General features: G+C 44.7%; 1 protein-coding gene across 6 annotated transcripts in view; it reads right to left on the bottom strand.

Moving 5' to 3' along the window:
* GON4L (gon-4 like) overlaps positions 1-25,185 on the bottom strand; it is a 105,878-nt gene that overhangs the window by 5,585 nt on the left and 75,108 nt on the right. For all 6 annotated transcript variants that reach the window (XM_066362234.1, XM_066362233.1, XM_066362236.1 and 3 more), the window contains 10 exons: positions 24,853-25,003; positions 15,556-15,672; positions 12,399-14,096; positions 11,414-11,669; positions 10,327-10,511; positions 9,818-10,015; positions 8,447-8,590; positions 5,588-5,731; positions 5,363-5,482; positions 3,128-3,241 (listed from right to left, as the gene is read on the bottom strand). In XM_066362234.1, the coding sequence (XP_066218331.1) occupies positions 3,128-3,241; positions 5,363-5,482; positions 5,588-5,731; positions 8,447-8,590; positions 9,818-10,015; positions 10,327-10,511; positions 11,414-11,669; positions 12,399-14,096; positions 15,556-15,672; positions 24,853-25,003 (3,127 nt within the window). The remainder of the gene's footprint in view (positions 1-3,127; positions 3,242-5,362; positions 5,483-5,587; positions 5,732-8,446; positions 8,591-9,817; positions 10,016-10,326; positions 10,512-11,413; positions 11,670-12,398; positions 14,097-15,555; positions 15,673-24,852; positions 25,004-25,185) is intronic.

Here is a 25,185-nt window from a genome sequence, read left to right as displayed (position 1 = left end):
TGCCAACCAATCCTTTTCTAGAGAACCAGCATTACCTTTAGAGTCTGTTTTCTTGAGACAGGTCTATTTCATTAAAAACAAACAAACAATACACACACACACATATATATGTACATACATATACGAGAATATATATATCATATATATTCCTGATTGGTGATGGTGCAGTAGATGGACCTGGGATACTGAGGTCCCAGGTTTGAAACCCCAAGGATGCAAGCTTGAGCATGGGATCATAGACATGCGTCACTGGCTTGGAGTAAGGGGTCACTGGCTCAGCTGGAGCCCCCTGGTCAAGGTCAAGGCACATATGAGAAGCAATCAATGACTAACTAAAAGTACCACAACTACAAGTTGATGTTTCTCGTCTGTTTCACCAACCCCCCCCCCAAAACAAACAAAAAACCCCGAAAATAACAAACAAAATATCTAAGAAACTATTTGATCTGGTTGATTTTTTTATTTGACCTGGTTGATTTTTAAAAAATTTTATTTATTGATTTGAGAGGAAAGAGAGAGAGAGGAAAGTAAGGGTGAGGGGGAGCAGGAAGCATCAACTCAATAGTTACTTCTTGTATGTGCCTTGACTGGGCAAGCCCAGAGTTTTGAGCCAGCAACCTCAGCATTCTATATTGAGGCTTTATTCACTGCATCACCACAGGTCAGGCGACCTGGTTGATTTTTTTGTTACAACTCCAAAAGCTTGACTCGCTGGATTCTCTTTTAAATGCAAAATCCATGATATACTTTTATTGATTTTTTTCTTAATTTTTATTTATTGATTTCAATGAGAGAGGAAGGGAGAGAAACAGTGATGGGATTAAAATAATTTAACAACCGGTTCTCTGCCCTAATGACTGTTTTAAGTATAAAAAAGTGATATAGGCCCTGGCCAGTTGGCTCAGTGGTAGAGCGTCGGCCTGGCGTGCAGGAGTCCTGGGTTCGATTCCCGGCCAGGGCACACAGGAGAAGCGCCCATCTGCTTCTCCACTCCTCCCCCTCTCCTTCCTCTCTCTCTCTTCCCCTCCCGCAGCCAAGGCTCCATTGGAGCAAAGTTGGCCCAGGCGCTGAGGATGGCTCCATGGCCTCTGCCTCAGGTGTTAGAATGGCTCTGGCTGCAACAGAGCAACGCCCCAGATGAGCAGAGCATCGCCCCCTGGTGGGCATGCCGGGTGGATCCTGGTTGGGCGCATGTGGGAGTCTGTCTGACTGCCTCCCCGTTTCCAACTTCAGAAAAATACAAAAAAAAAAAAAGTGATATACTGAAAGGTAGTTTATTATTTCATGCATTTAATACTGTATTTTTTGCTCCATAAGATGCACCTGACCATAATAAGACACACCTAAGGTTTTAAGGAGGAAAATAAGAAAAAAATATTCTGAACCAAATGGTGTGTTAAAATATTTAATAAAATACCGTATTTTTTTGCTCCATAATACACATGGGCATTTTCCTCTCCACTTTTTTTGGGAAAAAGTGTGATTTATGGAGCGAAAAATATGGTATTTAAATAAGAACAACAAAAGAGGTACACAAAACTAGATTATAAGAAAGAGTTTTAGAATATTAATAAAAAAATTAAATACCTGACAAAAAACAATAAAACTGTTATTTAAGATATTTCCAATGACAGCTTGTCACCCTCTGGTTGTTTGGCACTTTTTCTCTTTACATTATATGTGTTTTTTTTTACAGAGACAGAGAGAGAGAGTCAGAGGGACAGACAGGGACAGACAGACAGGAATGGAGAGATGAGAAGCATCAATTATTAGTTTTTCGTAACGCGTTGCGACTTCTTAGTTGTTCATTGATTGCTTTCTCATATGTGCCTTGACTGCGGGCCTTCAGCAGAGTGAGTAACTCCTTGCTGGAGCCAGTGACCCTGGGTCCAAGCTGGTGAGCTTTTTTTTTGCTCAAGCCAGATAAGCCGCGCTCAAGCTGGAGACCTCAGGGTCTCGAACCTCGGTCCTTCCACATCCCAGTCCAATGCTCTATCCACTGCGCCATCGCCTGGTCAGGCTATATGTTTTTTTTGCTGAAGTAAAAAATGTGAGGGAATTAAAAGGTAACATTTCATCAAAGGTATAATGAGTTTTATGAAATGAGTAAGTAACTATTATAAGCATAATTCTGTCAAATTTTATTCACCTATGGACAGAATGAACATTACTACAGGTGCTCAGAATACACTGTTGCTCAGATGAACGTTAAAAATGGTAAGGAATGTAAACTTGTGTTGTCCACATTGGGCGGCTGCCCAGGTGCCCACCTTAGAGAGAACCCTGATTACAAGTGCCATTTTAACAACCGGTTCGCTGTACTTAACAAATAATTAGGTATCGGTTCTGTCAAACTGGTGGGAACTGGCTGAATCCCACCACTGGAGAGAGACAGGAACATCAATCTGTTCCTGTATATGCCCTCACCGGGGATTGAACCAGCAACTTCTGTGCTTTGGTACGGTGCTCTAACCAATCAAGCTATCTGGCAAGAGCTTTTTTATTTCTTAGAGAGGAAGGGAGAGACACAGAGAGAGAAACATCAATTTTGTTGTTACACTCATTCATGCCATCATTGGTTCTTTGTTTTTTTTAAGTGAGAGGAAGGGTGATAGAGAGACAGAGTCCCACATGTGCTTCAACCAGAATAGAGGGCAGAAAAGAGGGCACACTGGGGCTGATGTGCTCAGACCAACCCAGCCATCCTCAGCACCTGGGATGAATGCTCAAACCAGTCAAGCACTGGCTGTGGGAGAGGAAGAGGGAAAGAAGGTAGAGAGGGAGGAGAGAAGCTGATGGTCGCTTCTCTTGGGTGCTCTGACTGGGAATCGAAATCAGGATGTCCATATGTTGGGCTGACGCTTTACCCACTAACCAACCAGCCAGGGCCTCAGTTAATTCTTGTATGTGCCCTGACGGGATCAAATCCACAACCTTGGGACAATGTTTTCATCAAATGAGCTACCTGGCCAGGGCCCATGATATATTACTAAATGATTCTATTTGTATTCTATGTGTGCATGCAAGGTCTGCATCTGTGGTAGAAAACAATACCCTTACAGTAAGGCAACCCAGAGCATCTAGGAAGCCAGCTCTGATACCCCTTGGTACCAGTTCCCCCTCTCACCTTGCTGCTGCAGTGGCTACAATTTCTCCTTTTGCTCTTCTTCTGCTTGGAATCGGGACCTCCTTCATGGCATGAACAGGCACAGTCCTTGGTGCCATCTGGCCACTCAGCCTCCTAGGATATACCTGGACTTGGTTAGGTGTTAAGCATTTTGGTAGTAAGAAAGAAAGCTCAACCTGGCACCTGTCCCCAAACCCCATCCTTTCTCTTATTATACACATTCTCTTCACATTGCCTGAGGAAATCAACACCAAAACTCGTTTAAAGCCTATTATAAATCTCTAAAGTAATCTTTAAATGATACTAAAACATATATTCCAGTTGCCAGATGTTTCAAGAAACTATTTAAGTCAAATATAAGGTGAGGCAATATCACTAGGCAATATCGCATATGATCTACTCACTCATCTGTCTGTTTCTCCCTCCCTGTGTCCTGTACTCTCCCATCTCTTTCAATCCCTTTGAGAGCTTTGTACATATGGAAGGCTCACTGATGATACCTTTCTGTTTAATGAACTCAAGGCATAAGTATCATTATCTTAATCGATGATGAAGAAACTAAAACAAAGAAAGATTAAATAAATCGCCCAAGGTCATTCAGCTACTGTGAAGCAGGTTTCTTTTTTCTTCCTTTTTTAAATGCGAGGTAGAGAGGCAGAGAAACAGACTCCCACATGAGCCCTGGCCAGAATCTACTCAGCAACTCCCTTATGGGGCCGATGCTCTGCCCATCTGGGACCAATGTAACTAAGCTGTTTTTAGCACCTGAGGTGGAGGCTTCATGGAACCATCCTCAGTGCCTACGGCCGGCACTCGAACCAGTCAAGCCATGGCTGCGGGAAGGGGGAAGGGAAAAGAGAGAAAGTGAGAGAGAGGGAGAGAGGGAGAGAGAGAGAGAGAGAGAGAGAGAGAGAGAAAGAGAAAGGAGAGAGAAGGGAGAGAGAAGGGAGAGAAGGAGGACTGGAGAAGCAGATGGTCACTTCTCCTATGTGTCTTAACCGGGAGTTGAATCCAGGGTGTCCACACGCTGGCCAACACTCTACCACTGAGGCAACTGGCCATGGCCAAGAAGCAGTTTTCCCCAAAGAAACAGTAAAAGACATGAAGTTCAGGGACATGGATTTAAAAGACTACTTTTTTGCCTGACCAGGTGGTGGCGCAGTGGATAAAGCATCAAACTAGGATGCCCAGGATCCAGGTTCAAAACCCTGAGGTTGCAAGTTTGAGCATGGGCTCATCTGGTTTTAGCACGGCTCATAAGCTTGAACCCAAGGTCACTGGCGTGAGCAAGGGGTCACTCAGTTTGCTGTAGGCCCCCAGTCAGGGCACATATGAGAAAGCAATCAATGAGCAATTAAGGTGCCGCAATGAAGAATTGATGCTTCTCATCTCTCTCCCTTTCTGTCTGTGTCTGTCCTTATCTGTCCCTCTCTGTCACACACACACAGAAAAAAAGACTACTTTTTTTTTAAAAAATTTGATTTTAGAGAGAGGAAATAGGGAGAGAGGGAGAGAGAAACATCAATTTGTTGTTCCACTTACTTAAGCATTCACTGGTTGATTCTTGTATGTGACCAGACAGGGAATCGAACTTACAATCTTGGTGTATCAAGACAACACTATAACCAACTGAGCTACCCTGCCAGGGCAAAAGACTACTTCTTGAAGAGCAGTAGACAGCAGCAAGTACGAGCAGACTCTGGAGCCAGGTTACCTGGGTTTATATCCTAGCACTGCCATTTATTAAATACGAGACCCTAGCAATGACCTCTCCCTGTACTTCAGTTTCCTATTCTGTAAAATGCAAATTAAGAGCAATCTTTTCATAGGATTACTGTGAGAATTAAATGAATAATCCATGTAAAATACTTCCAAGAGATACATGATATTTTGTAACACACCTAAGTACTAGCCATTATGATCATTATTAAACTTGTTAAAATGGGAAATCTTGGTTTTATTTCTTCACATGAACAGAAGAGAAAACATTAAGATCCTAGGGTAAGAGAAATAACTTTGACCAAAAACAAAAAAAGGGAACTAGCTCTTTCAAATGAAGCACTTGGGAGTGGGGCCTCCTTGGCAACTGCCCTGTTCTTCCCATGGGCTCTTCATGTCACAGCAGCCTCTGATCCTGGAGGCTCTGCACCACACTGACTAAGCCAGAGAAACACTTAGGCAGTAACTCAAGGCTTGATTCACAACAAATGGACAATCTGCAACAACTCGGTGTACCTTATAATGATTTTGGACTCCAATCTCCTTTCTCCTTTTGTTCTTTGAGGTTGTGGGTATCTTGGGAGGTTCTTCTTCCTCTTCCACGTCAGGCAGTGCCACTTCTTCAAAGCCATCAAACTGGGGAGAATTTAGTGCCACTCAAAACACAGACTCTGGAGAGATTATCCCTCCTACACAAGGCCTTCTCCCTTCCCAACCCTGCTGCAGCCTCAGGGCCTGTACCTCATACTCTTTCTCTTCAGTCCAATTGATCTCTTCAAAGTCACCCATCCGGCTAGCTGCTGGGCGCAGATGGTCAAAGAAGACGGAGAATTCATCCTGTAGGTGGTCGTGGCCCTTGAGGAGATGCCACATCTGTGTCTTGAGCTAGGAAGAGTTGTAGAGGGAAAATTGTTTCCAGAGCCTCTCTAGGCCATATTCCAAACCAATCCTATATACTTCCAAGTTCTAATTTCCTACTCAACTGGGAAACATACAGAAGCCTCTTTTGTTTAGACTTTTAAAATTTATTGATTTTAAAGAAAGAACGGTGTGGGGGAGAAAGGCAATGGGGAAGGAGCGGAAGCATCAATCCACAGCCACCTCTCCCATGTGTGCCCCAACCAGGCAAGCCCCGGGCCCCAATCTGGCGACGCCAGAATTCCAGGTCGAAACCCCATTCACTGTGCCACTCCAGGTCAGTCCTCTTTTTTCTTTTTTTTTTAATGAATTTTAGAGAGAGAGAAACATCAATTTGTTCTACTTATTTAAGCATTCACTGGATGATTCTTGTATGTGCCCTGACCAGAGATAGAACCCACAACCGTAGCATACTGGAACAATGCTCTAACCCAGTGGTCCCCAACCTTTTTTGGGCCACGGATCGGTTTAATGTCAGAAAATATTTTTACGGACCGGCCTTTAGGATGGGACGGATAAATGGATCACGTGACCGAGACAAGCGTCAAGAGTGAGTCTTAGATGGATGTAACAGAGGGAATCTGGTCATTTTTAAAAAAATAAAACATTGTTCAGACTTAAATATAAATAAAAAGGAAATAATGTAAGTTATTTATTCTTTCTCTGCGGACCGGTACCAAATGGCTCACAGACTGGTACCGGTCCGCAGCCCGGGGGTTGGGGACCACTGCTCTAACCAACTTAGCTACCTGAAAAGGGCCCAACAGCTAAAAATGTATTTTTTTAAAATTATTTTTATTTATTCATTTTAGAGAGAGACAGAGAAAGATAGAAGGGCGGAAGAGCAGGAAGCATCAACTCCCATATGTGCCTTGACCGGGCAAGCCCAGGGTTTTGAACTGGCGACCTCATGGTTCCAGGTCAGTGCTTGATCCACTGCGCCACCACAGGTCAGGCTAAAAATGTATTTTTTTTAAAGAAAATTGATTTTAGAGACAGAAAAAGGAAAGAAGAGAGAGAAAGGGAGGGAGGGAAGGAGGGAGAGGGAGAGAAAGAGGGAGAGAAAAAGGGGGAGGAGAGAAGCAGAGAGAAAGACAGAGGGAAAGAGAGGGAGACAGGGAGGGAGGGAGAGGAAGGGAGAGAGGGAGGAGAGGGAGACAGAGGGAGTGAGGAAGAGAGAGAGGGGGAAAGAGAGGGAGAGAGGGAAGAGAAAGAGAAAGAGAAGAGAGAGAGGGAGAGAGAAAAAGGATAGAGAGGGAGGGAGGGAGAGAGAGAGGAAGGGAAGGAGGGAGGACAGGAAAAGGAGAGAAAGAGGGAGAGAAAGAGGGAGAGGCAGGGAGGGAAGAAGGGAAGAAAAAGGAGAGAAACAGGGAGAGAGGGAGGGAGGGAGAGAAGGAGGCAGGGAGAGGAGGAGAGAGAGGGAGAGGCAGTGAAAGAGAGAAGGGAAGGAGAAGAAGGAAGAGAGAGGGAGGGAAGGAGTGTGAGAGGGAGGGGGAGGGAAGGAGTAAGAGGAAGAGAAGGAGAGAGGAAGGGGGAGAGGGAGAGAGGGAGAGAGGGAGAGAGGGAGAGAGGGAGGGAAGGAGAAAGAGGGAGGGAAAGGCATTCATTTGTTGGTCCACTTATTTATGCATTCTTTTGTCACTTCCCACATGTGCCAGACTGGGAACTGAACCCACAACTTTGGCATTTCAAGACAACACTCTAGACCTGTGGTGGCGCAGTGGATAAAGCGTCGACCTGGAAATGCTGAGGTCGCCGGTTTGAAACCCTGGGCTTGCCTGGTCAAGGCACATATGGGAGTTGATGCTTCCAGCTCCTCCCCCCTCCTCTCTCTCTTTCTCTCTGTCTCTCCCTCTCTCTCTCCTCTCTAAAAATGAATACTAATAATAAAAAAAAAAAAAGAAAAAAAAAAGACAACACTCTAATCAGTTGAGCTAACTGGCCATACCCTAAGAATTCTTAAACTTCCTCTCCCTACTTGCTTGCCTACATGAAAGGAGTAATAATATATTCGATTCTTTTTTTTTTTTTTTTAGTAAGAGAAAGTGTGTGTAAGAGAGAGAGAGATAAGAACAGACAGATACAAAGGGAGAGAGATGAGAAGCATCAACTCACAGTTGCAGCACCTTAGTTGTTCATTGATTGCTTTCTCATATGTCCCTTGACTAGGGGGCTACCGCTGAGCCAGTGACCTTGGGCTCAAGCCTGCAACCACAGGACCATGTCTATGATCCCAAGCTCAAGCCAGCAACCCAAAACTCAAGCCAGCGACCTCGGGATTTCAAGCCTGGGTCCTCAGTGTCCCAGGCTGACACTCTATCCACTGCGCCACCGCCTGGTCAGACAGGTTTATCCTGCTCCATTGATCAGGCATTAACCTAAGCAGAACAATGAGTCAAGCCTCTCTAAAGCCCCATCTCCTACGTCCTTAAAGTTTTCCCTTCCAGGGCACTGATGGCATTCCTGAGCCTGTGAAGATCAGTCAAGTTCTGGTTCAGGTGGCAACCACCCCCTATTTAAGTGTTTTACGCTTCTGTCAAGCCAAAAAAGTCACTGGCCTTCTTCATCCCTTCAGAAAGTGCATGGTACACCAGAAGCAAGAGGATATAGACTAGGTTAGGGAAAGAGAAAAGGGAAGGGCCTAAGGCCCAGATGACAATGGAAAGGAAGAGAAAAAAATACCTCAGCGATCTCCTGGGGCAGGCAGTCTGCACAACTTTGGAGAACCTTGATAATCTTCTGGTGGTGTGAGGGATTCTCTGCAAAGCAAATTTCCAGCTGCCGAAGAAACTTGCGACTTTTCTCAAAAGCCTGCTGCTCCTCAAACTACCAGAGTGAAAATAGGGCAAAAGAGGAGTCACCCATACAGCTAGAGCAGGAATGGAGGATTCTAAGCATAAGAACCAAGAAAAAATGGGCTAGGGTGTGGGGGCTCTAGTTTACAACTGTGCAATCTTTTTGAAGACCTCTAGAATCTATCCACCTTGGGTTACTGCAGTCTACTGACCCAAGATAACTAAAATGTGAATGAAAAAGCTTTAAGAGATGTACATATCCCAAGTTGTTTCTTGCTTCATGGATTGTGAAATCAGACAAACTGATGTAGCATTCACAGTTTACAAAGAATTTTCACATATACACTCTTCTGATCCTTATAACACAGGAAGAGAAGACTGGCATGATACACGCAACCACTCCGTTATCATTTAACTGCCTTAAGACTATCAACACAACCGCATTACATCCTTTATTACTGTGTTTACCAGTAGTGACAAAAAACCAGAACTACCTGTTCTGACACTTTCTCCAACATTTCAAATGTCAGCACAGTGGTCCTCTCAACCCACTATGTATAAAATTGCAACACCTCACCCCTCACCTATTTAATCAACTACTCTCTATTCCCACTTCCTACTTTATTTTCCTGTAGAACTTATCACTATAAAGCATCATATACTATATACTATTTACATCTATTTTATCATTTTTATACAGGGTGGGGGAAAGCAGATTTATAGTTGTTTGTATGAAAAATACTACAGTAATTAAAAAGAAATAATACAAGAATCAACTCATGTATTCACAGCTGCAAACCTACTTTTGCCACACCCTGTATATATATTTGCAATATCTTTTACTGTTGATTATCTGAATTTTCCTATGAGAATGTGAACTTCATGAGGGCAAGGATTTTAGTCTTTTATAATTATTATATTCCTAGTATCTAGGACTTCACCTGATACATGATAGGCTCTCATTAAATATCTGTTCAATAAGGCCTGTTTGACAATAACGAGAAACAAAGATCATACAATTTAACTAACGTCTTCACTGGCAACTAAAGGTAAACCCACCTATCCCCATGTGAAGTAAATGGGAGAATGGAGTTGAGAAGATCATTGTCTGTAAAGAAGGGGGCTCTTAATACCTCGGGTTAGGAGAAGGTTGACGGGAAGCAGTTGGGAGACTAGAATAGTGTTAAACAACTCTCTTCACACCCAGTCTTGCTCTGACCCAGGAATCCCAATGTGTTGTCTTTGCCCAATTACTTACTAATCCACAGGCCAGAGCTTGCTCAGGCAACAGGAAAGCAGCAAAGTCCTTCAACAGCTGAGGCCAGTCTTGGAGCAGAATTTGCAGGCTTTTGTAGAGATCCACAGCAGTCTGCTTCTGAGTACCTGACTCAAATTCATAGATAACTTGAAGGAAGTCCTCATACTTGCCAGGGACATTTTGCAGGGCTTCTCGTACCTGTACAGGAAGACTTTCAGTCATCTGAACCTGTCTTACTGATGATGGTGGTATCATCTTTCTCTAATTTTGGGGCAAAAGAGGGGTGATGCTAAGGTTTATTGATGACAATAAACCTGCTATGACTGAAAACTGTCTCCTTGGGATTGTCTCACAAAGATCTCTCGGTAACCCCAGAAGAGCAAAGGCAGAGGCATAGAAGGCTGTTGTGGAGCCTGAAAAGCAGACTTCATTTTAAAAACACCGACCCTTAATGGAGAAGCAGCCTCATTCAGAGGAAATGGCAGTTAACAGGAGTAGCATTTGCCTACCCTGGTCAGATAAGCCTGAGCAAAGGCCAAATCCTTCTGCTCCCGGAGTGGATCCCGCTCAAGAATGTTCTCATCATATAGCAACAGCAGCTTGGAGGTGTCCTTGCTGGCCCGTGCCCGACTGCCCCGCTTGTTGCGAGCTCGATGATTGCTCCGGCCCTTTCCAGCAGCTTTGATGCTCTCTCCTTAGAGTACATGTGAAAAAAAGACTAGTTCTTCATCCCTAAAACCCCTATTTTTCCCACCCCACCATATGCACCCCACCCCATCCAAACAACTCAGGAGAAAAGCTTCTGGGAGAATGGTACGAGAGGCATGCATGTCTGTGTGTGTCTGGTCAGCTCTCTCAGAGTCAGTAGTCTCTAGAGTGAGGATGGCCTTATGTGGGCTCTCAAGGGACTACGTCTTGTTGGATAAGCAGTGCTTTCTGAAATAAACAGCCTTTTAACCTTGTATGTGATTGATGAATTAAGAACCAGTATGAATCTGATTCAAATCTAGCAGCTGATGAGAATAACATTCTAAATTTCTAAGCATCTCTCCTCCGTGTTAAATGTGTTTTGGGGGCTCTGGCCGGTTGGCTCAGTGGTAGAGCGTCGGCCTGGCATGCATGAGTCCCGGGTTCGATTCCTGGCAGGGCACACAGGAGAAGCGCCCATCTGCTTCTCCACCCCTCCCCCTCTCCTTCTTCTCTGTCTCTCTCTTCCCCTCCCGCAGCCAAGGCTCCATTGGAGCAAAGATGGCCCGGGTGCTGGGGATGGCTTTGTGGCCTCTGCCTCAGGCGCTAGAATGGCTCTGGTTGCAACAGAGCGACGCCTCAATGGGCAGAGCATCGCCCACTGGTGGGCGTGCCGGGTGGATCCCGGTTGGGCACATGCGGGAGTCTGTCTGATTGCCTCCCTGTTTCCAGCTTCAGAAAAATACAAAAAAAAAAAAAAATGTGTTTTGGGGAAGCGAGGTTGTAGGCGCCATCCAAGAGTTCCCCTGAAAACTTGCCCCCTGGTTTACAAGCTAGCCACTTTGCACATGTCCTACAGAAAACAAGGCCAACTGAGACCTGCCTTTCATATAGACTTCCCAATCTCACCTGGTGGGGTCCTGCTGGTCTCCACTGCTGGAGCAGTCTGGGGTGAGGCAAAGATGCTAGGAGGATTCTCAGCAGGGTCTCCTATGGCTTCATCTGTCATTTCATCCTCTTTCTGCAGGCTTTCCATTCCTTCTGCTTCTTCTTCTTCTTCTTCTTCAGGCTCAGAGTTCTCTTCCTGGGAGTTCTCTTCCTCAGACTCACCCTCCTGACTCATGCGCCTTTCAGATGCGAGCCAAGTCAGTTTCTCCATTGTTTCCTGCAACCCCCCCAAAGAGTCTTCATAAGGGTTGGTAATGTCTCCCCAATTGCTGTCTGCATAGTTTTTCAAGAGGAATGGAGGTTAGCAATCCAAGTGTGTGTGTAAGGGGGGCAGGTACCACAACCATCTAGCCTCAATCTCTGAGTTATGGAATCACAGGGGCAGCTAGAATTGCTGTCTGACAGCAGGTGGGGGGCGGGTGGGGAGAGAGGATGTGTTTGGAAAGGTCCCCACTATCCTGAAGATAATTTTCCTATGCCATAGTCCATACTTCTGACCTATTTTTTAGGCATTCAAATAACATTAGAATGTGTTTAATTCAAACATAGTAAGTCAAATTTTACCCTTTCCCTCTCACTCATCTCAAACTCAAAGTTAAGTCCCATAATGCATTCAAAAGTCAAATAAAAATGATTTTAGAACTACCTATAGTGCAAGCAAGCAGGTAGCCAACTGATAAATTTTTTAAAGACTTTTTTTTGAAAAATTGGTTTTACAGAGAGGGGAGAGAGAGGGGGGTGGGTTAAGTATCAATTCATAGTTGCTTCACTTTAGTTGTTCACTGATTGCCTCTCATATGTGCCTTGACTGGGCAAGCCCAGGGTTTTGAACCAATGACCTCAGCATTCCAGGTCAATGCTTTATCTACTGCGCCACCGCAGAACAGGCCTCCAATTGATAAATTTAACATATCACTGAGTCCACAAAATATTTCTCAACTCTTACCTGGAGTTCTGGGACAGAGAGCACAGATTCCTCAGAAGCTGATGACATCTCATCTTCCTCATCTTGGGTAAGGTCGTCAAAGTCCTCTTCTTCCTCTTCCTCTGGCCCATCCTTCTCCCCTCCAGTTTCTGGCCCAGCTGGGATCCCTGCTGACTGAATATCAATGTTGGATAAGTCTTTTGGTTTCCCTGGGGGGTTGCTAAGCACCATTTCAGGGTCGGCAGAGGATGAAGTATTCTTTGGAGATTCTTTGCTCACGTTTCCCGAGTGTGCTCCATTAGGAGGCTCTTGAGAAGCAGAAGGGGTTTTAGCTGGTTGACTCCTCTCTTCCTTTTGTAAGACGGTCTGTTTCTTTGCTTCTCTTGCACCACCTGACTCTTCACTTGGGAAGCCAGTGTCTAATTCCACAGAGTATTCTTCTTTGATTTCATCACAAATGGTCTGCTCTGGGGATCCACTGGAAACTACCTCACCAGGATCTTTAGGTTCCATTTTGACACTTTTCTCTAAATCTCCAGGAGAACTCAGAGATTCTTGGAAGGCCTGAGGCAATGGTTCCACAACTTGCCTCCCCTCCTCTGTTTTCACAACAGTCCATACATAGGCACTGCTCTCTGACAGTTCTTCCTGGCAAACTCTATCTGATGGTGGAGGTCCTGGACTGTGCTCCTTTTTGGGGAAGACAGTAGAACACAGAGGAGATAGTTCCTGGGGTTCTAATTTGGGTACCAGTCCTTTAAAGGCCTTTTTCTGTTCATCCAAAGGACAACCAATGTCCATACTCACTTGGACCTTATCTTCAGGGGTAGACTGAACAGGAAGACTCACAGAGTTGCCAGAGACAATTAAGGGTGGGATGGAGGAGGCCACAAGGGGCTGGTTCAATGGACAGGGGAAAGAAGTAGGGTTAACCAGAAGTGTGGTGATGGGGAGGGTCTGAGAACTCTGGGCCACGGCGGCATTTACAGGCTGAATCATGTTGCAGCCACCGCCTAGGCTCACCACCTTCACAGTGGTGGCGGGAACAGTAAAGATAACAGGTGCAGAGTTGATGAGGGGGACCGACTTTAGACAGAGAGAAGCCTTGGTCCCTTTTCTCTTTGGGCCTCGCCGTTTCACATATGGCTTTCGAAACTTAGAAGGGCCAAGTGAGGGCAGCATGACTTTGGGCACAGGAGCAGAGGAGAGCAGGGTATGGGGCTCAGACAGAGGGAAGCTGGTCCTGGCCTCAGGGGGTATAGTAGGTAATACTGTTGAGGACTCAAAACTATCACCCCCAGTAACCCCTAGTGGAGGGCCAGCTGGCAGTGTCTGTAAAACAGTGGCTGGCTGGATTGTGTGAGGAATCCGGACCACCATTTTGCTTGGAGGGGCTTCAGACTGAGTTGATCTAGGCAGTATTTTCCCAGAGTTGGAGTTAGGCTGAAGAGAGGGGCTGGGTCTGATAAGGAGGGGCTTCAGGGTTGATGACCGCTTCTGTCTCCAGCCCTTCCTAGAAAAACAGTTGGCAACTGGCTTCAGTTTCAGGACTACGCCCTTAGGCAACAGCAGTGGGTACCGAGTCTCACAGCCCAATTCCGAGCTGCCTTTTCCTAGGTCTGGGTCTGGTTTGATCTCGGTGGTTCCAGTCACACTTCCTACCTCTCTGGCACCATCAGCTATGTGCTGCATTTCCTCCTGGATAGATGGCAGACTGGCCTGTTGAGAAAAAGAAACTCTGATCCAGCACATGTCAAAAATATGTCTAGAAAATAGGGTTTCCTAGATTTTAGGACCTTTCTAGCACAGTCTCAACATAATCTTTTTAGACAGATTTTTGTTTCTTAATTTTTTTTTTTTTTTTTTTTTCTGAAGCTGGAAACGGGGAGACAGTCAGACAGACTCCCGCATGCACCCGACCGGGATCCACCCGGCACGCCCACCAGGGGCAACGCTCTGCCCACCAGGGGGCGACGCTCTGCCCCTACGGGGCGTCGCTCCGCCGTGACCAGAGCCACTCTAGCGTCCGAGGCAGAGGCCACAGAGCCATCCCCAGTGCCCGGGCCATCCTTGCTCCAATGGAGCCCTGGCTGCGGGAGGGGAAGAGAGAGACAGAGAGGAAGGAGGGGGTGGGGGTGGAGAAGCAAATGGGCCCTTCTCCTATGTGCCCTGGCCGGGAATCAAACCCGGGTCCCCTGCACTCCAGGCCAACGCTCTACCGCTGAGCCAACCGGCCAGGGCCTGTTTCTTAATTTTTTTAAGTTATTCATTTCAGTGGTGGGGGGAGAGAGAGAAAGAAAGGGGGGGGGGGAGGAACAGGAAGCATCAACTCCCTTATCTGCCCCGACCAGGCAAGATTCTGAACCGGCAACCTCAGCATTCCAGGTCAATGCTTTATCCATTGTGCCACCACAGGTCACACAAGATAAGATTTTTCCTCACAGCATCAAATTTCTACAAAGACTACATTACAACTGCATACTATAGAAACATCTCTGAATTCCCTATAGGATGGGAAATAAAATTTCCCATCCTATAGGGAACTGTCATTTTATTCAGTTTTTAAAAAGTTATAGAATAACCTGAAGGAAAGGCAAAGGAGGATGAATGAGGAAGATTTATTTTTTTTTAGTGAGAGACAGAGACAGGGACATAAACAGAGACAGAAAAGGAGAGATTAGAAGCATCAATTCATAGTGCCAATTTAATTGTTCACTGATTGCTTCTCAGATATGCCTTGACCGGGGGCTCCAGATGAGCCAGTGACCCCTCGCTCAAGCCAGAGACCTTGGGCTTCAAACCAGTGACCTCGGGGTTTTGAACCTGGGACCTCAGTGTCCCAGGTCGATGCTCTATCCCTTGAGCAACCATCTGGTCAGGCTGAAGACTTTTTTCTTTTTAAAATATTTATTTATTGATTTTAAGAGACAAAAAGGAGAGAAAGAGAAAGAAATACCAATGTATTTTTTGTGTGTGCCCAGATGAAGGGTGGAACTGGCAAACTTCGTGTCTTTCCATATCGGACGATGCTCTAACCAACAAAGCCATCCAGACAAGGCAAGGAAGATTTCTTAAGTCCTACTTCAACAACTAAAGCATTAGAGGTATAAAGTAACCCTGAGGTTTCTGCCAGGTTTTTAGTGACTTCTGCCTCTGGCCTACTTTGAGGAGGGCTTACCTTTAACCAGAATGGAAGCCGGTGTTCTTCCCTTTCTACAGGTGGTTTCCACTGATGTGGCTGAATATCTTCACAGCACTTTCCTAAAATAGGCAGCTGTTTGGTCTTCTTATAAAACTAAGCATGAAGAAATAAAGCATAAGTAACATTTCTTTCACGATACATAAACAGCATATGTTGAATGCTTCTTCATTTCAAATCATGGTAATCTCTAATTAATAAAGATTTTACAGGCCCTGGCTGGGTTGCTTAGTGGATAAAGTGTCCACCCAGCATGCCAGTGGGTTTGGCCACTGGTCAGCGCACACATGAGAAGCAATCAATGAGTATACAGCTAAATTAAATAACTAAATGAAACAATGACTTGATGCTTCTCTCTCTATCCCTTCCCCTCTCTCCCTCCCAAATCAATAGAAAAAAAAAATTTTTAATTTACAATTACTTAGTATCTTTTAAAAAAATTTTATTTATTTAAACTTTATTTATTGATTTTAGAGAGAGAGGAAGAGAGACAGAAACATGAATCTGTTCCTGTATGTGACCCAACCAGGGATCGAACACATAATGTTTCTGCATCAATCAGGATGACACTCTAACCAACCAAGCTGTCTGGCCAGGACTCAATATCTTTCAACTTATAATCTCCATTACGGTTACCAAGAGCAGAAAAGTTTAGGGCACAGAAAAAGAAAGCTGATGGACAGATAAATCTCATTTAAAATTTGCACCTGTAAAACAGCTGCAATGATGGTGCCTTAACCCTCATCCTGGACACATGGAAGCTTCCTTTTTAAGCAAATAATGGTGCGAGGAACACTGGCAGGGAAGGGAAAGAACAAAGTGACCGAGATGGTTTTGTGTGTTTTTTATTCCTTTAAGATTTTATTTATTGTGCCCTGGTCGGTTGGCTCAGCAGTAGAGCATTGGCTCGGCGTGTGAAAGTCCCAAGTTCAATTCCCAGTCAAGGCACACAGGAGAAGTGCCCATCTGCTTCTCTACCCCTCCCCCTCTCCTTTCTATCTCTCTCCTCCCCTTCCACAGCCAAGGCTCCACTGGAGCAAAGTTGGCCCAAGCGCTGAGGATGGCTCCATGACCTCTGCCTCAGGTGCTAAAATGGCTCCGGTTGCAATGCCCCAAATGGGCGGAGCAATGCCCCATAGTGGGCTTCCCGGGTAGATCCCAGTCGGGCACATGCGGGAGCCTGTCTCTCTGCCTCCCTGCTTCTCACTTCAGGGAAAAAAAAAAGATTTTATTTATTGATTTTATAGAGGGGGATGGTGAGAGTGGGAAGTATCAACTCACAGATACATAGTTGCTTTACTTTAATTGTTCATTGCTTGTTGTATAGACCTTGCCAGGCAAGCCCAGGGTTTCAAACCAGCAAACTCAAGTGTTTCAGGTCAATGGTTTATTCACTGTGCTGCCACGGGCCAGGAAGTTGATTTTTTCCCCAATTTTTAAATTTATATATTGATTTTAGAGAGAAAAGAAGGAAGAAAGAGGGACAGAAGGAATGAAGGAAAGGAGGGAGAGAGAGGGACGGGGGGGGGGGGGGAGAGAAACATTGCTTCACCTATTTATGCATTCATCAATTGATTCTTGTATGTGCCTTGACTGGGAATCAAAACTGAAACCTTTGGCTGATCAGGAAAATGCTCTAACCAGCTAAACTACCCAGCTGGAGCCAGTTGGGCTTTAAGTGGAAATGAAGAGGGAAATTGAACTTATACTGCCAAAAAGCATTCCTTCATTCAACATTTATTGAATGCCTTTTATGTGCCAGGCACATACAAATAAGAAAAGCTGTTCCTGCTCTCAGGGAGCTTATAGATTAGTGGGAGAAACATTCAAGTAGATCATTAATTGACCATTAATTTCATGTAAAAAGTACAAAGATGCATACAAAAAAAATTACAAAAAACTCAAATTTGAACAATAAAGATTTCTCTGGAGCAGGTGCAACTAGTATAGATTTTTTTTTAAATATTTTTTAAGACTTTATTCATTTTATAGAGCAAGATAGTGCAAGAAAGAGAGAGAGCAAGAGAAGGAGGGAGGAGCAGGAAGCATCAACTCCCATATGTGCCTTGACCAGGAAAATGCGGGGTTTCGAACCAGCAACCTCAGTTTTCCAGGTTGACACTTTATCCACTGCGCCACCAGACATCAGGCTGGATGAATCTTAATGAAACAGAGTTTGCTACATGAGACTGGGGAGGGCAGAGTATACCATATGTTCAAAACAGGAACATGTTATGGCCCTGGCTCCTTAGCTCAGCGGTAGAGCATCGACTTGGTGTGTGGAAGTCCCAAGTTTGATTCCAGGTCAGGGCACACAGGAGAAGTGACCACCTGCTTCTACTCCTCCCCGTCCCCCTTCTCACCTTTTCTCTCTCTCTCTCTCTCTTCCCCTTCTGCAAACATGGCTTGAACGGTTCAAGCAAGTTGGCCCTGGTGCAGAGGATGGCTCCATGGCCTCGCCTCAGGCGCTAATATAGCTTGGTTTCCTGAGCAATGGCGCAGTGGCCCCAGATGGGCAGAGTATTACCTCATAGGTGGCTTGCTGGGTGGATCCAGGTTGGGGCACATGTGGGAGTTTGTCTGCCTCCCTGACTGGAAGGGAGGAAGGAAGGAAGGAAGGAAGGAAGGAAGGAAGGAAGGAAGGAAGGAAGGAAGGAAGGAAGGAAGGAAGGAGAAAGAGAGAGAGAGAGAGAGAGAGAGAGAGAGAGAGAGAGAGAAAGAAAGAAAGAAAAAGAGAAAGAAAGAAGAAAGAAAAAATGAAAATCATGAACATGTTTAAAGAACCAAAAAGAGACTGGTCTGGTTATAATAAAGCAGGGGTAGTCAATCTTTTTATACCCACCGTCCACTTTTGTATCTCTGTTAGTAGTAAAATTTTCTAACCATTCACTGGTTCCACAGTAATGGTGATTTATAAAGTAGGGAAATAACTTTACTTTATAAAATTTATAAAGCAGAGTTACAGCAAGTTAAAGCATATATAAATAATTACTTACCAAGTACTTTATGTCGGGTTTTCACTGTTTGGCAAAATAAATCTTTATAAAACAACTTACTATAGTTAAATCTATCTTTTTATTTATACTTTGGTTGCTCCACTACCACCCACCATGAAAGCTGGAATGCCCACTAGTGGGTAGTAGGGCCCAGGTTGACTACCACTGCAATAAAGGAATGTGGAGAAAGTGCAGAAGACACGTCAGAGATAGGCAGGTTAGGCCTTCTGTGCCATGCAAGCAGTCAGAACACTTCCCTTAAGGACAAGACAGAGATGACTATGGCAGCAATGTGAAGAACAGAATAAATGGAGACAAAAGTAGAAAGACCATATAGAAAACTACTGCATTAATTAATTAATTTCGTGTTCTTATAAAGCTATAAGCAGGGAGGCAGTCTGACAGACTTCTGCATGTGCCCGACTGGGATCCACCAGGCATGCCCACCAGGGGGCGATGCTTTCTGCCCACCTGGGGCAATGCTCCATTGCGGCAGGACCTATTCTAGTGCCTGAGTCAGAGGCCATGGAGCCATCTTCAGCATCTGGGCAAACTTTTCTCCAATGGAGCCTTGGTTGTGGGAGGGGAAGAGAGAGACAGAGAGGAAGGAGAGGGGGAGGGGTAGAGAAATAGATGGGTGCTTCTCCTGTGTGCCCTGACTGGGAATCAAACCTGGGACTTCCATACGCCGGGCTGACACTCTTCCGCTGAGCGAACCGGCCAGGGCCTTGCATTAATTTAGGTGTAACAAAGGCCTGGACTAAGGTAGTGGGCAACAGAATAGGAAATACAGTAAGAAAACTGAGGGTGTGATGACATGGCAGGTAGTGATCCAGCAGGGAGTATCGAGAACAACCGCTAGGTTTACGGACTGAGACAGTAATGTCATACAAAAAGTCGTATCACAGAAGCAGAAAGTTGTGGGAGGAGAGTTTACTGCTTGTTGGTGGTGACAATGGCACAACTGGAGGGTACAGAGGGAGAGCCATAAATTCAATTTAACATGTCAGTAAGGCAACCAAATTAAGAATGCCTTTAAATAGTTGGGTACATTAAACTAGAGATTAAGAGAGAATTGGACCAAAGATAAAGGTTTGGAAATCACGAGGAGATAGATAATACCAAAAAAATCATGGATTTAGATGAGGCCACACACTGTGAATTTCCTGTGGAGCATTAACATTAAGGGTAGAACAGGGGAAGAAGAGTTCATGAAGGAGCATCCTGAGGTAGAGTCCTGCTATCACAGAAGATAAGAAAATACGGAGTTTAAAGAAGGAAAGCGTGAGCAATGGTATCAATTGCAAAGTTTACTAGGATAAGAGCAGAAAAGTATCTGTTGGATAGCCAACTGGGAGACAATTCGAGGTCTTTGTGGAAATAAAATCCACACTTTCACAGATTTAAGAGTTAAGGAGAGTGCCTGACCTGTGGTGGCACAGTGGATAAAACATCAACCTGGAATGCTGAGGTCCCTGGTTCAAAACCCTGGGCTTGCCTGGTCAAGGCATATACGTATAAGAAGCAGCTATGAGTTGATGCTTTCTGCTCCTCCTGCCCCCCCCCACTGCCTTTCTCACTGTCTCTCACTCCCCTCTCTAAAAATTAATACTTAAAAATAAGTTAAGGAGAAACTTACTGTTAAAACAGGTGCTTTAGGCCCTGGCCGGTTGGCTCAGCGGTAGAGCGTCGGCCTGGCGTGCGGGGGACCCGGGTTCGATTCCCGGCCAGGGCACATAGGAGAAGCGCCCATTTGCTTCTCCACCCCCCTCCTTCCTCTCTGTCTCTCTCTTCCCCTCCCGCAGCCAAGGCTCCATTGGAGCAAAGATGGCCCGGGCGCTGGGGATGGCTCCTTGGCCTCTGCTCCAGGCGCTAGAGTGCCTCTGGTTGCGGCAGAGCGACGCCCCGGAGGGGCAGAGCATCGCCCCCTGGTGGGCAGAGCGTCGCCCCTGGTGGGCGTGCCAGGTGGATCCCGGTCAGGTGCATGCGGGAGTCTGTCTGACTGTCTCTCCCCGTTTCCAGCTTCAGAGAAATGCAAAAGAAAAAAAACAAAAAAAAACCACCAAAAAAAAAAACCAGGTGATTTAAACCATCCATTTGCCTTTGTTCCCTTGAGACCTCATGAAAACAATAGAATAGACTTTTATTTTTTTAAAGAGGGAGACAGAGACAGGAACATTGAGTTGTTCCTGTATGTACTCTCATCAGGGATTGAACAGGCAACCTATGCCTTTCGAATAATACTCCAACCAACTGGGCCTAATTTTTATTTAATTGATTGATTGATTTTTAGAGAGACAGAAAGAAGAAGAAAGGGGGAAGGGAAGCATTCATTCCCTGTTCCACTCAGTTGTGTATTCATTGCTTGCTTCCTGTGTGTGCCCTAACTGGGGATTGAACCTGCAACCTTGTCATTTCGGGACAAAGCTCTAACTGACTGAGCTAACTGGCGAGGGCCAAAAGGAATTTTTTAGAGGTAAAAACCTACAAGGAGAGATAGACTGAGAGAAAAAGGTAGCAGAAACAGAATGTTCAAAACTAAAAATCAGATAAATGAATGGTAACTGACATAGGAGAATAAATAAAACCAAATCCCATGTAGACAAAAGTTAACAGACAACTAAATTTATGTCAAGGTCTGGCAAAAGGATAAGACACCAGATACCTACTAACTAAAAACAGGTAAAGATAAAGAGGACAGATTAAATCTGTTGAAGAGGCAGTGAGACCCCCAAATCCCTCTGCCATTTGGTATAGCCTCTTCCCCCTGCTCTGGCAGAAGCATTGCTAGAGAAGATGACCTCTGGACTGAGGTTGTTATCAGGCATAGCTGAGGGCAGGGGTACAATGCTGAACAAATATAGAAAGCTCCAGCCTTCTACCTCTCCTGATTTTCCACAGTCCCTCAGCCATTCACTATTTAAAAATTTCGATGAACCAAAAAGCTTTTGGAAATTTAAATGTGAGAAATAAAGAACTCAACTTGGCAGAAGGGTTAGAAGAAAAAGCTGAATATCCCAGAAGGTACAACATAAAGACAAAGTGATGGGGCCTGACCAGGCAGTGGCGCAGTGGACAGAGCATCAATCTGGGACCCAGGTTCAAACCTCGAGGTCATTGGCTTAAGCACGGGCTCATCTGACTTGAGCACAGCTCACCAGCTTGCTCGTGGATCATAGACATGACCCCATGGTCACTGGCTTAGGCCCAAACATTGCTGGCTTGAGCAGGGCTCACTGGCTTGGCTGGACCCCCCCCCCCATCAAGGCACATATGAGAAGCAATCAATGAACAACTAAGGTGCCGCAACTACGAGTTGATGCTCCGCATCTCTCTCCCTGTCTCTAAAAAAAAAAAGGACAAAGTGATGGTAAAAAAGAAGAAAGACAAGACAAGAGGACTAGTCTGAGAGGCCTGATATCTGACTACTGGATACTGTGGAGAGAAAAGACCAAATGAAGGGGAGAAAACCATCCATGCACAATTCAAGAAAATTTACCAATACTGAAACACAAGAGCTTCCAAAGTAAGGTTTATCAAGTGCCTCGCATAATTAATGAACTAGACCCATATTAAGACATATTATAAAATTTTAGAACAGGAAAGAACAGAAAAAATCCTGCATGCTGCCACAAGAAGAAAAACAGGTATCACACAAAAATTCAAGAGTCAAAACTAGGCCATTTTGCTCAGTGGTAGAGCGTAGGCTCAGCATGTGGATGTCCTGGGTTCAATTCCCGATCAAGGCACACAGGAGAAGCAACCATCTGCTTCTCTACCTCTCCCCCTCTTGCTTCTCTCTCTTCCCATTCTGCAGCCATGGTGCGACTGCAGCAAGTTGGCCTTGGGCGCTGAGGATGGCTCTATGGCCTCTGCCTCAGGTTCTAAGAACAGCTCGGTTGCTGAGCAACAGAGCAATGCTCCCAATGGGCAGAGCATCGCACCCCTAGTGGGCTTGCTGAGTGGATCCTGGTCCGGGTGCATGTGGGAGTCTGTCTCTCTGCCTCCCCTTCTCTCACTGAATAAAAAAAAAAAAGAAAAGAAAAGAAAAAAGAATCAAAGCTGGCCTGGCTTGTGATGGCACATTGGATAGCGCTGACTTGGAACACTGAGGCTGCTGGCTCAAAATTCTGGGTTTGCCCAGTCATGGCACGTATGACAAGCAACCAATGAATAGCTATTGAAGAGCTACAGTAAAGCAACTACTTCTCACCCCCTCACCCACCTCTTAAAATCAACACATTAAACAAAGTTAATACTGCATCAAACTTCTAAATCACCAGCACTAGAAACTAAAAGAAAATGGAACAAAGCCCTTAAAAATTTCTGATAAGACCAGAAACAATGTACACAAACCAGGTATCTGGTACAATAGCAAAACTAGGAAACTGACATTGGTACAACCCACACCCAAATATATATAGTTTAACAATCTGACTCTCTTTAACGACATGCTCCTCAGAATGCTACTAGAATATGCTCCACTGAAGCAATGAAGTAAAGCAAAAAAGATGTGGGATAGCCTGCCCAGGCAGTGGCGACCTGGAATGCAGAGGACCCAGGTTTGAAACCCCGAGGTGCCTGGCTTGAGTGCGGGCTCACCAGCTTGAGCTTGGGGTCATAGACATGACCCCCATGGTCGCTGGCCTGAGCCTAAAGTCACTGGCTTGAACAAGGGTCACTGGCTCATTTGGAGCCTCCAGGTCAAGACACGTATGAGAAAGAAGTCAATGAACAACTCAAGTGCTGCAACCACGAGTTGATGCTTCTCATCTCTATCCCTTTCTATCTCTGTCTGTCCCTCTGACCCTCTCTCTCTCTAAAAAAAAAAATCCCCAGCATGATGGTAAAGAAAAAGTCCAAAAAGACTACAGCAGCAAGCCGAGAGTAATACAGTTCAAGTGGAATAGCATTAGAAGGCTCAGGAAAAGATTCTTCAGGAAGATGCAATGAGAGAACCCTTAAATGTTTGAACACACTGACAAGAAATTTATAAAACTGAAGCAAACTTTAATGTTGAACTGGTAATAAATACATAATAAAACCAAGTGCCACCCACTCCCCCAAAATTCAATTATTAACTCCACAAGAAAGAAAATGCTCAGTAAGAACAGCAAAGTAATCATGATACACTACATAGCTCAGGTGTGAGGAGTATTTTCATAATGCTTATAATGTAAACCCTGAATACCATCTAACCAAAACTGTGATCTAGTGAGAAAATTATGGGACACAGATACACGTTTGTGGCGGCACTATGGAAACGTGAAGAAAGCTAAGGCTTCAACCTTCACAGTTTAAAGTTTAATAAGTAAGGCCTAAATTCAAAACAGCAAGTGGTATCAATTATAAGTATATTACCTACATTAAATAACCTTGGTTAGACGGAAACAGGGATAAAAACATTGTTTTTCAGAACAAGCTTCATAGAACTATTTGACTCCTTAAACCATTTAAACGATATATTTGCCTCTTTAAAGTATATATTTTACAATTTTGATATAAATATCTTTTTTACATTTTTTTTAAATTTTTATTTTATTTACTCATTTTAGAGAGGAGAGAGAGAGGGAAAGAGAGAGACAGAGAGCGAGAGACAGAGAAGAGAGAGAGACGGGGGGAAGAGCTGGAAGCATCAACTCCCATATGTGCCTTGACCAGGCAAGCCCAGGGTTTCGAACTGGTGACCTCAGGATTTCCAGGTCGATGCTTTATCCACTGCGCCACCACAGGTCAGGCAATATCTTTTTTTAAAAATTTTATTTATTCATTTTAGAGAGGAGAGAGAAAGGGAGAGAGAGAGAGACAGAGAGAGAAGGTAGGGAGGAGCTGGAAGCATCAACTCCCATATGTGCCTTGACCAGGCAAGCCCAGGGTTTTGAACCGGTGACCTCAGCATTTCCAGGTTGACGCTTTATCCACTGCGCCACCACAGGTCAGGCCAATTTTGATATAAATATCTTAATACGAAGAGTTAAGGAGAAAGAATAAGTGGAGTGTTATCTACCCTCTATTTCAAAAAGGGAAACATGAATTTGAGAAATATTTTAAGACTCAACAATTTTATTTTAGGAGAAATAACATCCCTAACAGATGAAGATGATGATACTCCAGAGGAAAATACAGATCAATGTCCCTGTAAATCAAGAGGGCCATTACTTTAGTGCACAGGTGGAAGGAATTTGCTGTAGATAACAGATCCCTCTCTTCATCAAGACTGAGAAGGGGGAAAAGGCTGCTCACCAGAGATCCCTCTGTGGATTGTGCAGGAAACACTTACTTTGAAGATGTTGTCAGGAGCTCTGTTCATGCTGCGGTTCTTGATTCTCACTGTCAGTTGGTGGGCAGTCTTGCAAGTTAGAAGGTATTTGCTGATTAGAGGCTTAGGAAACTCAGTCCCTTCAAAGTGCTTCAGTCCTAAAGCTAACAAACTGAGAAAGGAGCAAGGACAGGAAATCTCACCTCACAGTTCATTCTTCTTAAAAACCTCCCCAGACTAACTTCACATTTTTATCCACTTTTTCTACATTCAATTCTTGTATAAGTTAATGGCTACTCAACAAAAAACTTCAGATGTTTACTGAGTGCTAATAAGTACTATGAAGAAGACTCA

The sequence above is a fragment of the Saccopteryx leptura genome, chromosome 2 (genome assembly GCF_036850995.1).
Source record: "Saccopteryx leptura isolate mSacLep1 chromosome 2, mSacLep1_pri_phased_curated, whole genome shotgun sequence".
Taxonomy (NCBI): domain Eukaryota; kingdom Metazoa; phylum Chordata; class Mammalia; order Chiroptera; family Emballonuridae; genus Saccopteryx; species Saccopteryx leptura.
Note: the sequence above shows the minus strand (reverse complement) of the source record. Positions and strands in the feature narration are given on the sequence as shown.